General features: G+C 37.4%; 1 protein-coding gene across 1 annotated transcript in view; it reads right to left on the reverse strand.

Annotated features, from left to right (window-relative positions):
- slc35e1 (solute carrier family 35 member E1) overlaps positions 1-14,624 on the reverse strand; it is a 63,933-nt gene that overhangs the window by 9,283 nt on the left and 40,026 nt on the right. The window contains exon 4 of the mRNA XM_073068861.1: positions 6,355-6,480. Coding sequence (XP_072924962.1) covers positions 6,355-6,480 — 126 coding nt within the window. The remainder of the gene's footprint in view (positions 1-6,354; positions 6,481-14,624) is intronic.

Here is a 14,624-nt window from a genome sequence, read left to right on the forward strand (position 1 = left end):
ATAATAAAGAAGAGATCTTTCAGCCATCAGCTTGTAAAGAATATAAAGACTGGGGAACAATTTTCAGGAGTGAGGCTGAAGATTTTGGTAAGTAAGCATATCTATGTCATCAGGTGATTTAGGGGATGAGTAATGACTGTTAGTAAAATATTTTAAAGAAATGCAGTATAATGGGAACATAATGGGAAAAGATGACAGAAATTTACTTGGTTAGAAAATTCAGTGTCACTCCGGAGAGTGTAAAATGCCTCAGTGGAAGATGTTGTCCTCCTAGTTTATGTTGTACTACTCTACTGCAGTGAAAAAGGCCAAAGACAGACAGGACAGAATAGGAGTGGTAATAACTAAGGAGAATTGTTTCCCATTACAAGACCATAAGACCACAAGATATAGCAGCAGAATTGGGTCATTCAGCTCATTGGATTTGCTCCGCCATTCCATTATGGCTGATTTATTAGCCCTCAACCCCATTTCCTTCTCCCTGTAACCTCTGACACCCTGACAAAACAATGAACCTATCAATCTCTTCTTTACCCAATGACTTAGCCTTCACAGCTTTCTGTGGTAATTCACAGGTTCACTACCCTCTGGCTAAAGGAACTCCTCCTCATCTCTGTACTAAATGGACATCTCTCTATTCTGACACTATGTTCTCTGGTCCTAGACACCCACACTATAGGAAACATACTCTTCACATCCACTCTATCTAGGCCTTTAATTATTTGATAGGTTTCAATAAGATCCCCCTTCATTCTTCTTAAAAAAAAGCAAGCAGAGGTCCAGAGCCATCATAAACACCTCATACTTTAACACTTTCATTCCCAGAATTATTCTCTTGAATGTTCTCTGGACTCTCCCTAATGCCAAAGCATCTTTTCTTAGATAAGAGGCTTAAGACTGCTCCTAATATTCTGAGTGTGGTCTGACCAATCCGTTATAAAGCTTCAACATTACATCTTTACTTTTATATTCTAGTACTCTTGAAATGAATGCTAACATTGCATTTGCCTTCCTTACCAAATACAAATAAAAAAAAATACTTTATTGTCACCAAACAATTGATACTAGAGCGTACAATCATCACAGTGATATTTGTTTCTGCGCTTCGCGCTCCCTGAAGTACAAATCGACCAAGTACCACCGACTCAATCTGCAAGTTGACCTTCAGGGAATCCTGTACAAGGACTCCCTTTGCACCTCTGATTTTTGAATGTTATTCCCATTTAGAAAACAGTCTATGCCTTTATTTCTTCAACCAAGGTGCATGGCCATACAACTATATTCCATCTGCCACTTCTTTGCCTATTCTCCCAATCTAAGTCCTGCAGACTCCCTGCATTCTGCCCTTCCATTCATCTTCATATCATCTACAAACCTGGCCACAAAGCCATCAATTATGTCATCCAAATCATTGATATACATATAATGTGAAAAGAAGTGGTCCAAGCACTAGTAGTTACTGCAGCCAGCCAGAACAGGCCCCATTTATTCCCACCCTTTGCCTCCTGCCAGTCAGTCAATCTTCTATCTATACTACTATCTTCTCTGTAATACCATCGGCTCTTATCTTGTTAAGCCATCTCATGCGCAGCGTCTTGTCAAATGGAATTCTGAATATCCAAGTGTACAATATACACTGACTCTCCTTTGTCCTGCTTGTTATTTCCTTAAAGAATTCCAACAGATTTGTAAGACAAGATTTCCCTTCAAGGAAACCATTCTGACTTTGGCTTATTTTATCATGTGCCTCCAAGCACCTCGAAACCTCAACCTTAAAGATGGACTCCAACATCTTCCCAACCACTGAAGTCAGGCTAACTGGCAACGATTCACTTCTGTCCAAATTTTTCAAATTTTCACTCTCAAATTTTTGGCATACTGATAGTGTCTTCTCCAGCGAAGTTTGGCACAATTAAATTTGTCAAACATTTCTTTGTCTCTGGTTACTACTTCTCCACGTCATTTGCTGGTGATCTGATATCCATTCTTACCTCTCTTTTACTCTTTATATACCTGAAAAACTTCTAGTATTCTCTTTGATATTATCGGCTAGCTTAACTTTATGTACCTTTCTTACCTATTTCCCTTAAAGTAGTTTGCACCAGGCAGCACTCACTCAATATTTTACCTCTCTTTAACAATATCCAAATACAAATCCTCCCATATTACAGCACGGTTTCACTCCTGTGAGCTGTTTCTAACCTGATTAATACAAGTCTAAGATCAGGCTTTAAGAAGGGAACTAGGAAAGCAAAAAAGGGCATGAGATGGATCTGGCAGGCATGGTTAAAGATAATCTCAAAAGGTTCTTCAATTAATTAGAGTGACTAGGGAGAGACGTTCCTCTTAAAAACTATGTATGCAGCCACAGGAGATGCCTGACATTTTTAATATCTATTTCTCCTTAGTGTTTTCTAATGAAAATATAATGGATGGCAAAGAAAAGAGGGCAAAAGCAAGTGAGCTCTTAGCATATTATAAGGAAGGATGGATTTTCAGCTTTGAATCACAATAAGCAAATCCCTAGGCGCTGATGAAGTCCACCCCTGGGCCTTAAGAGAGGGCCAGGGAAGAAGTTGCAGAGGACCTTGTAGAGATATTTATTTCATCGCTAGCTGTTTGTGAAATTCCAGAAAATGTTTTCCACTGTTAAGAAAGGTACAAGGATAGGCCAGAGAACTACAGGCTGGTGAGCCGGACTTCAGTTGTAAAGAAGTTATTGGAGGGAAGACTGACAGACAAGATCACTTGGATAGTCAAGGCCTAATTAAGAACGGTCAAGCATGGTTTGTGCATGGGAGGTCATCTTTGATAAACCTTTCAGTGTTTTCCAAAGAGGATTGATGAAGGTAGGGCAGTGAATCACAAACAAGAGAAAATCTGCAGATGCTGGAAATCCAAAGCAACATACACAAAACGCTGGAGGAACTCAGCAGGCCAGGCGGCATCTATGGAAAAGAGTAAACCAATGATGTTTCAGGCCAAGACCCTCCTTCAGGTCTTGAAGAAGGGCCTCAGCCCGAAACATCGACTGTACTCTTTTCCATTTTTGCTGCCTGGCCTGCTGAGTTCCTCCAGCATTTTGTGTGTGTTGCACAAGGGACTGAATGTTGTCTGTATGAACTTTAATAAGGCCTTTGACATGGTCCCGCTTGACTGGCTGATCTGAAACATTAGGTCGCATGGGATTCAGGTCAGTGAGTGATGTGGATTCAGAAATAGCCTGATGATAGGAAGCAGAGGGTGATGATTGAAAGTCAATTCTCCAACTGGAGGCCCCTGAGGACCTCTGTTATTCATTTTTATGTAAATGATTTTGATATGCATTTACATGGTACAACTAGTAAGTTAGGAGGTCTTACTGATAGTAAAAAGGTCACAATGAATTGCAAAGAGATCTTGATCAGTTAGGGAGATGGGCTGGGCTATGGCAAATAGATTTCAACTTAGGCAAGAATGAAATGATTTCATTCTGCACAATCAAACTAGGGTAGGACCTATACAATAAATGGCAGGACATTGACAAGTGTTGTGGAACAGAGGGATCCACAACACTTTTCAATGAAGGTGGCTATAGAAGCAGATATGGTGGTGAAGAAGGCATTTAGCATGCTGGCCCTCATCTGTCAGGGCACAGAGTTTAGTAGTAGGGACACTATAGTGCAGTTACACAAGTCATTGGTGAGGCTATACTTGGGAGGGTTGTGTACAGTTTTGCTCACCCTGTTAATGGAAAGGCATTGTCAAACTGGAGAGGGTGCAGAATAGATTTACAAGAATGCTGCCCGGACTAGAGGGCCTGAGCTATAGGGAGAGGTTGGGCATGCCGGATGTTTATTCCCCGAAGTGTGGGAAAGTAAGCAGGGACTTCATAAAGTGTAGAAAAAACATGAGGAGCATTGAAAAGGTAGACGGTTATGGTCTTTTCACCAGGGTTGGAGAGTACAAAACTAGACGACACAGATACAAGGTAATTGGGGAGAGATTTAATACGGAACTGGGAGGTAAATTCTTTACACAAAAGGTAGCGAGTATCTGGAATGAGTTACCAGAGGAAGTGGTAAGTTAAGTATAACTGCAACATTTAAGAGCCATTTGAAATGTATATGGGAGGGTCTTGGAGGTTTATGGGCTTAATGTGGGCCACTGGGACTTGCTGTAGTCGGAATGGATTATTTGCGCTGAAGGCCCACTCCCATGTTACTCTATGACTCCAGGTGGAAATTAGGTGTGGTTAGTCAGAATTCATGATATAAGAGTTCATGATACAAAAATGTTCCTTAAAGTTGTTATAGCTGGGGTGATAGTGGGGATGAGCTCTCACTACCTATTAAATGCTCCCAATGACGTGCTTCTCAAATAGCCTCTGACAACCAAGTGCAGCACCTGGCCTTCACATGTGGTTTAGCTACTAAGCCTGGCGGCACAATTTTTACTGTCAAAGGGGCAAAGACAGGTACCAGTGCCTTAAAACCAGTTGATTCACGCAGAAGGGGCTCGTCAGCTGTGGTTGGCAACTCTGCAAAGAGAAGAAAAACCCTGATCTCAAACCTCTGCTGCCTTGTGGCTATCATGGAGCAGGCTTCAGGTGTAAACCCCAAGGGAAAGTACGGACCTGGAGTCCCTAAGGCAGTCCAACGTTGAATTCAGTGCTAATTGAAACTCATGCAACGCCACTGATGCTAAGCTGTATCAGTCTGCCATTCCTTTGGATTTAGCAGCTGCCTGGAGAGGGGAGCCTGCTTGCTCTCTCTATCGTAGTGCCCTGGTTTGTGTACTGGCTTGTGTATTACTTATAGCTAGGTTGCAACATCCTTAATCGACCCCAACCAATGGAGGGCCCTTCATTAGCAGCATGCTTGGTAATAGTTCCTGGGCAATTTTAAGATTACTTAATGCAAAACAGTTTAGGTATTTTTGCTGTTTACAGCTTCTTTCAGAGGAACAATATACACAGTGTGCTACCAGCAGAGCTATGATCTCAAATTCCAATTTCTACACTATTTTAAATCTTTATCCAATTTCCCTTAACACATTGCTACCATCTCTGCCGCTTAACCTTTGGTGAATAAAATTTTATAAGCTCTGGTAATTGAAGCAAGCATGAAAGTTCTTTTGATTTTGCTTTATATATTTCTCATGATCATTGTCATTCTTGAATATTCACTCAAAAAACTCAAGACTGAGAAATTTTATTAGTTTACCCCGACTTTGCTCTAATACACCAAAAAGAGCCATAATGCTTTTGCGCCTCCATCATTATTTAGATCATCATTCAAATGACTCCTTGGTGCTCTCTTCACACTGGCTTACATAGAATGGAATGGCACTGAACACTCCAGCCGTACCCTAATTATCCTCTGCAATCTTGTTAAAACTCTAATGAACTTCTGTACAAATTCCTAAAATGGTCTTTTCTACCTGCACTCATTGCTATATCCAGACATAATTTACGCTGTAGGGTGTGTTTGCTGTTTACCTAAGAGCTCATGTCCAGTAATGTACAAAACCAATGTATACTATGACATTACAGCTTGATGCAGTATTGCAATTGTTCAGAACTATATTCTTACCAAAGGATTGAAATGTATTCCAGTGAGAGATCTGGCTTGTACCAGCAGCAGGAATTCACAAGCCTGTTGCCAGGCTGCTGTTCTAACACTCAGGTTTCAGGGGGCAGGGAGAAGATCCAATGGGTGATCTTTCCACAGATGCACATCCTTCACTGGTAAAAATGAAGAGTGAAAATAGAGCAAGAGAATGCCCATCAGTCCTGTGACATTGAAACACTCTGCAGTTTTACTACTGAAATAAGCCTTTCATTACTTAAGACAGCAGAGTGTTGATACAGAACAGTCCTGACATCATCTTTGCTCAGATAAGGAACATGTTTCTTTTGCTTTTCAGGGAAAAGATGCAGAAGATCCTATGCTTCAGTAATGCATTAGCATGCAAAGAATTTGACTTTCTTTCTTACTCAGGTCCAATGTACTGACCTCAATAAGTCTTCCTCTAAATTAAGTTCAATCTCCTGTCAGTCCTAAGCTTGTCATCTTATCCCTGGGGGTCTAATGTCAAGAATTTTCTTTTATCACCTTATTGTGTATTATATGTGTTTCTTCACAGTCAACGGTAGCTAGAGAACTTGGGTTTCTTTAGTTGTCTCACATAGGCCTTCTATGTGAGATCTATGGTACCTCTATTCAACAGGAAAAGCTGAAACACAGATCATTTTGCAGCAAATTTTACAGCTATGTAGGCTAATGTTGAATTCTTACATAAACTGAAAACACAACTAGTTGGCAATTGCACAGGAACTTCAAGACATCGTCTTTGCATAAAGATGGCACTCACAACTGAGCTGTTAACAAAAAATGCAGAGAGATCGACAAGGATCCAAGTTGGAATCATAAAGATTACAGCATAGCATCCAAGGATATAGAGAAGTCGAAGGTGATGCATCCGTGTATCCCTCAGCACCTGTAGGCAGAGCAAAGATCAAAGACATTAAGTGTGACCTGCAAATCAGCATATAGATTAGGGCAAGGGTTGTTTTCAAAATCAGAATTAACCATTACATTAATGCACGTTAATGCTTGTGTTACTCTATTCTGTACTAATTTTTGTTTTTCATTACTTTATACACCCTTATTACCAAATGCAAGCTATAGCATCCCATTACACACCAGGCCAATTTTTGTTTTACTCTCCATAAACATGAAGTCATTAAAAAAAATCAGCTTAGCCACTTACCACCCCATGCTTGCCAATCTACACATGTCCAGTTAAACATCGCAAAAAAATTTTTAAACCTTATTTTGGTTTCAAGTCTCTCATTGCAGCCCTTTACTTTCTCTGTAAAAAATCATTAACTTTATAAGCTGAGATATCTGCAGTCTTCTACATGGTCTTTCGCTGACCCCAAATTAGCTGTTTACCATCCACTCCATGCTTTTACCTTTCAAGACTGTAAGCTTATGGAATACCCGAGTTAAAAATTTCCATCAATGTAATTCATTTTCCATATTTAAAATGTTTCTTTTCATCATCTGACCAAGTACCTTCTTTAGAAGGTCAATTCTATTTAATAATGTTCTGCAAACATTACCTTGGTTTATTAAACAGATTATGTCATATAGAAGTTGCATTTGTTGCAATACAATGAAGAACAAACATATTTGTACCAAATGCACTTGTGCAATATTTTTGTTTATTTCACCTCTTGGAAACCAATCTAACTAAGCTTAGCCAAGGGACTGCTCCATCAATTAACCAATCAGCAACAAAGAGCTCAAGTATAATATTGTAATATTTTCAACCAGCGTGTATTTAATGGAAAGGAAATAAATGTTGCACTGCAGTGCCAGCTGAGTACAAATGCTCCCTATTGGAAGCAGACTGGCACAACTCAGTAATTCAATTTATAGTGCTGCCACAAAAAAACTACCGTAGATTTCGCACTACAGAGCGCACCTGATTAAAAGCCGCTGGCTCTAATTTTAGAAATAAAATCAATTTTGTACTTGTACAGGCCGCACCGGATTTTCGGCCGCAGGTGTCCCACGTTGTAATATGAGATATTTACACAGAAAGATATTACACGTGAGGATTTTTTAACTTTTAATTAAATCCATATGGTAACATAAACAAATACATATTGCAAATGCTTTTTTTCGAACCGTGCCTGTAACGCGGCTACTTTTAAACATACGTTGCGTATACTTTTTTACTGAACAACATTCCAATATCTCCTAACGACTGGTAAAAAATATATATACTGCAGCCTACCAGGAAAAGTTATTGATCGCCTTTAACTTAAAAGCAGCGTTTTGGCTCCGCCGCTCGCCCCCCGCCTTCCCGTTTATCGCAAACCGGTATATTTCCCACAAGACGCGGCGAAACCGGGTGTGACGTCATAGCATCCCGCAATGTAGTACAGAAAACAAATATAGTTAAAACACTTCTAACTTAGAAATTACTAACAAATGAATTACTAAGCGAAAATATTATAAACTAAATAACTGCCATAAAGGCAGCACAATGCTTTTCTTCGAGTGTTTTCCATGTTGATGAGGGTGAGTACAAATGACTGATTTACAATAATTTAATTGTGAAAGTGCGCTTGATTTATCGTACAATTTCATTGGACCTCTGTGAACTACTCATCAATTTTATTGGTCTACTGTTACGAGGCAAAATGTTTTTGGCGGCATGAAAAAAAATCATGCATTAGCCGCACCGTAGTAAAGGCCGCAGTGTTCAAAGCTGTTCAAAATGTGGGAAAAAAGTAGCGGTTTATAATCCGACATCTATGGTATATTGAGATATATGTCGACTGTAATGAGTTTTATGTTCAGTAGAGGGAGACAGAGATTACTTTTTTTTCACTTTTTTACTTAGGTAGGCGGAGTTTGAATTTATATGTATGCTTGGGGCTTGCGTCAAATGATACCCACTCGTTTCTGGGCTTTGTAGTTTGAGTGACTTTTTTTCTTTTTTTTTAATCCCCATTATGGAATCCCGGAACATACGTCAATTATTTTTATAGTTGCTCATTTCCGCCATTTTCGACTACCTTATCCTGACATGCATCTAACTACGCTTTTTAGATACAAAGTTCCATGATGATATCTAAACAGTTAAATGTTTTAACTTGGAATGTTCGCGGTTGCAATCATTCTATTAAGCGTAAGAAAACATTTAAAGTTATTAACTGATTCCAGCTTGATACAATCTTTGCTCAAGAGACGCATATTAGGTTATGTGATAAAAATCGATTTTTTTAATTTTGGAAGGGTCCCCAGTTTCATGCAACTCCCAATGTAAAACTTGAGGTGTCTCTATTTTTATTGATTCCAATATTCCTTTTAATCAGGAGGATATTATAGCCGATATTAATGGTAGATTTTTGATTGTTGAAGGAATAATTTGTAATAGAAAAATGGTTTTGGTTAATATTTATGGACCAAATGTTGATGATCCCTCATTTTTTAAAGCTGCCATTGCTCTATTACCTGATTTAAATGAATATATGTTATTAATGGGTGGTTATTTTAATACTTGTTTAAATCCTTTAATGGATAAGTCATCATCCAAACATCAACTCCCTAATTGTTCTGCATCACTTATTAATTCCTTTTTAATTGATTATGGTTTAATTGAGATCTGGAGGCATATGCACCCTCGTGATAGAGAATACTCTTTTTTCTCACAAGTTCATAATAAATATTTGAGAATCGACTATTTTATAGTCGACCCTCGACTTTTATTTAATGTTCAGAAATGTGAGTATGATGCGATTGCTTTCTCTGATCATGCTCCTTTAATATTTGAACTGAAAGATGTTGTTTCTACCAGACCATTTTGGCATTTTCCAGAACATTTATTACAAAGTTCAGAATTTGTTGAGTTTATTGAAGCTCAGATAGAAGAGTTTTTTCTCTTTAATAATACAGGAAACATCTCAAAGTTAGTAATTTGGGATACATTAAAAGCTTATTTACGTGGTCAAATTATTTCGTATATAGCTAAACTGAAGAAACAAACAAGAATGGAATTAGATAAAATCTCTAAACAAATTAAAGAATTAGATAACATCAATGCAATCTCTCCAAATGTTGTTTCATTTAAAAGAAGAGTAGAATTACAATCACAGTATAATTTATTACTAACATATCCTATTGAAGGATATTTGCTTAAATTGAAAAGTCAATTTTATATTTTTGGGGATAAAAACAATAAGCTCTTAGCTTCCCAATTAAGAGCAGCTAGAGCTAAAAGACAAATTTTAAAGATTCGTAGAAATAATGGAGATATTGCAAGTAACCATGAGGACATTAATAATAGTTTTCAAGATTTTTTCTCTGATCTTTATAGACTGTGCAACCAGATTCAAGGAGAACCTGATCATTAAATTTGCTGATGATACCACAGTGGTGGGGCTCATCAGCAAAAATGATGAAACAATGTACAGGGAGGAGGTTAAACACCTAGAGAGCTGGTGCAGTGACAACAACTTGATGCTTAATGTCACCAAAACCAAGGAGATGATCGTCGATTTCAGACTGTCTCAGCCTGAGCACACACCCCTCAGCATCAGCGGCTCCACAGTGGAGAGAGTGGAAAACATCAAGTTCCTTGGGGTGCAGATCTCGGACAATCTCACCTGGACCAGGAACACCACTGGGATTGTGAAACTAGCCCAGCAGAGATTGCACTTTTTGAGGAAGCTTAAACAAGCATCACTCCCCACTAACATCTTAACTACATTCTACAGAGGAGTGGTTAAGAGTGTGCTGACCTTTTGCATCACAACCTGGTACTCCAGCTGCAGTGCCGCCAACAAAAAAGCCTTGCAGAGGGTGATTAGGGGAGAAGAGAAGGTTATTGGGGTTTCCCTACCTTCTGTCCAAGACCTCTTTCACAGTCAATGCCTCCAGAAGACATGGTACATCATTAAAGACCCCTCACACTCTCTCCATGAACTGTTTGTTCTTCTGCCATCAGGTAAACGTTACAGGAGCATCAAAACTAAAACCACAAGGCTACTGAACAGCTTCCTCCCACAGGCAGTCAGACTGCTAAATAGCTGCTCTACCTGACTCTCCTTTGGACACTTTTAACTTGCACTGACACTTAAACTTGTTTTTAACTGACATGTGGCTGTTGTGTTTTACTATTTATTGTTATGTTTATTATTTAGTGTTGCGTTTGTTATGTTATGATTGCACTGCTCATGGGAAACACTGTCTCATTCTGCCCTGCAGAGCTGATGTACGGTTAGAACGACAATAAAGTTTTTGAATCTTGAATCTGTGAATCTCAATTTCCTGCAGATTCCTCCAAAATGAAGGCTTTTTTTCATAAGATTAAATTTCCACAAATTTCTGTTGAAGATCAACAGATGCTTGATGCTCCAATTACCGAGCATGAAATTCAGAAAGCTATTTTATTAATGCAATCAGGTAAAGCTCCTGGACTTGATGGTTATTCGGTGGGATTTTATAAAAAATTTGGAAGATTACTTTCTCCGTATCTTTTGGAAATATTTCATGAATCCTTTGAGAAGGGTAATTTACCTTCTTTTTATGAAGCATCTATTTCCTTAATTCTTAAAAAAGATAAAGATCCTGTTGAATGTTCATCATGTAGACCTATTTTGCTATTAAATGTGGATGCAAAAATTCTCTCTAAAATAATGGCTAATCGCTTGAAAAATATTTTAACTAAAATCATCTCTATGGATCAAATGGGCTTTATTAAAGGCCGTTATTCTTTCTCTAATGTTCAGAGATTGATGAACGTTATATATTCATCATTATCTAAGCAACCTCAATGTGTTATCTCTCTCGATACAGTTTGATAGAGTAAAGTGGCCATATTTGTTTAAAGTATTAGAAAAATTTGGTTTTGGTAATAATTTCAATAGGTGGATTCAAATGATTTATAAGAACCCTATTGCCACGGTCATTACTAATAACTGCAGGTCTTCTTCTTTCTCACTTTCTCGTGGTACTAGACAGGGATGTCCATTAAGCCCTTACGTGAAGCTAAAAATATTCATGGTATCTCTATGAATGGAACCATACATAAGATTTCTCTTTATGCAGATGATCTTTTGGTTTTTATTTCGAACCTTGAGGAATCAATTCCTAATCTTTTGGAAACACAAAGATTTTGGAAAATTTTCAGGATATAAACTTAACTTGAATAAAAGTGAATTGTTTCCATTAAATGTCCCTGTTAGTATATATAATGATATTCCTTTTAGAATTGTTAATACACTTAGATATTTAGGTATTATAATTACTAAAAAATAAAAAGATCTTTATAAAGCTAACACAGTTCCTTTAATGGACTCCATGAAACAACTATTTTCTAGATGAAATCCACTTACTCTTTCTTTAATAGGTCATATCCATGCTGTGAAAATGATGATTTTACCTAGATTTTTATATATTTTCCAAAATACACCTATCTTTTTAACTAAAACTTTTTTTGATCAAATTGACTCTTATTTCTTCCTTTATTTAGAACAGTAAGAGACCAAGAATTAACAAGTATCATTTACAAAAATCTAAAAAAGATGGTGGACTTGCACTTCCTAATTTAAGACTGTATTATTGGGCAGTGAATATCAGACAATTATGTTTTTGGTTATACTGGCTCGATAAGAAACAAAAACCATTATGGATTGATTTGGAATTAAAAGCTGTTAAACAATTTCATTTAACTTCAATATTAGGAGCTCCATTACCTTTACAGCTCTCTAAAATTCCAAATTTAAATCTTTACCTGGTTATCAAACAATCCTTACGGATTTGGGTTCAGTTTCGTAATTTTTAAAATGTTAAACAATTTAAGTTGTCTAGTTTTTTTATATCGAAACTTTTCATTTAAACCTTCAATAACTGACCCCATTTTTCTCCTATGGAGAAATAAAGGGATCCGTTCTTTTACAGATTTATTTTGTGATCGTTGATTGATGACTTTTGAACAGTTAATTAACAAATACTCTCTCGCTCATACACATTTTTGGCAATATTTTCAGGTTAGACATTTTTTTACAATAATATTTACCATAGTTTCCATATTTACAAGAATCTGATTTGTTGGATACCATTTTGAAGTTGAATCCTTTAGTGAGAGGTTCCATTAGCAGAATTTATAATTTATTTTTGTCTCAAAAAGAGAACCTACCACTAAAGATTAAACAAGATTGGGAGAGAGAACTTAGTATGACCTTTGTTAATGAAGATTGGCTTCAAGTTTTGAAAAACGTAAATTCCTCTTCGATATGTGCCAATCACTGTTTAATCCAATTTAAAATTGTTCACCGTTATTATTTAACAAAGGAGAGACTATCTAAAATATTTCCTAGTATAGACAACTACTGCGATAGATGTAAAACTGAAGTAGCTACTTTGTTACATATGTTCTGGTCATGTTCTTCAGTAAAATCATTTTGGAAATCTTTATTTTCTACAATTTCTAAAGCTCTGAAAATTAATTTACAACTTAACAGATTGACTGTTCTATTTGGAATAGTTCAGCATCATATTCAGGGTATTTCATCTTCAGATCAACATGTAATTGCATTTGTTACACTGCTGGCAAGAAGAGCTATTTTATTAAAATGGAAAGATATCTCTTCCCCTACATTAATTGAACGGTTCTCTCAAGTGATGTTATGTTTCCATTTGGAAAAAATTAGAAGTAGAACTTTTGATCCTTGATTCAATTTTGAGAGAAGATGGGGTTCTTTTGCCAAATATTATCATTTAATTTGAATTATTCTATATAAATCCTTCAAATTTTATTTTTAATAAATATGATTTTTTTCCTTTTTCCTATATATATATAATTTCCCCCCATTTTTATATATTATGATCAGTTTTTTCTTCAGCTTTATTAATTGTATACATATTAATCTGTTGAAGTTTTGTATCATTTTATAGCTGTAGAAAATTATGTACTAATAAAAAGATTTAAAAAATGAAAATGAAAATAAACAGTAGACTAACATAAGTTTTGTTGCTGTCTTAAGTGCTCCAAAGCCGAGTGGAGAACCAGAGAGATTGCGTCCATGGCAGATGATGTGGTGGTGAGCAAACTGAAGTGGGTCCAGGACCATGTCCAGGCAATAGTTAATGCTGGCCATAACCAAAGCACTTCATCACAGTAGAGGTGAGTACTAGAGAGTGACCGTCATTGAGGAAGCTCACTCTGTTCTTCATTGGCAGCAGAATTATTGCTGCCCTTTTGAAGCAGGTGGGAAGCTTTGATTGCAGTAGTGAAAAGTTGAAGTCATCCATGAACATTCCAGCCAGTTGGTTGGCACAGGTTTTGGTACTACCAGGTATATTATCAGGGTGTGACACCTTGCAAGGGTTCACCCTCTTGAAAGATGTTTGACACTGGCCTCCAAGACAGAAATCACATAGTTGCCTGATATTATGGGGATTCAAAGCATAAAAGGCATTGAGCTGGTCATGGAGTGAAACATCACTGTCAATTATGCTGATAGGTTTTGCCATACAAAAAATAATGGCAAGCAAACACTGTCATGGCTATTGTGCATCTAGTTGTCTCCAACTTCACACAGATTTGCCTTTTTGCTCTAACGATGGCGTTCCATGGGCTCCTGGAGTTCTTGTAGAGTTTTTCTGGGTTGCTGGTCTTGAATGCCATAGATCTTGTCCTCAGTAAACTGTGAATCTCCTGGTTCTCTTCACGTCTTTATAAAGTTAGTGATGACCGTGGCATATTCATTCAGATCAGAAGATGAATTCCCGAATGTGGAATTCATGCTTTCGTTGTGGAAAAGACATGTACAGGATAGGGGCAAAACAAATAGGTAGACGAGTTATACAGCATGGAAACAGGCCCTTTGACCTAACTCATCCATATCGACAAAAATGCCCATTTCAGCTAGTCCCATTTATTCATGTTTGGTCCATCTCCAAATCTTTCCTATACATATACTCATCGGGGCTTTTTCTTTTATTTGAAGATACAGCGCAGATCCAATGAGCTGCCCCGCCCAGCAACCCAACTATTTAACACTAGCCAAATCACAGGAAAATTTACACTGACCAATTAACCTACTAACCAGTTTGTCTTTG

This window comes from Hemitrygon akajei, chromosome 16, assembly GCF_048418815.1.
Source record: "Hemitrygon akajei chromosome 16, sHemAka1.3, whole genome shotgun sequence".
Lineage (NCBI taxonomy): Eukaryota > Metazoa > Chordata > Chondrichthyes > Myliobatiformes > Dasyatidae > Hemitrygon > Hemitrygon akajei.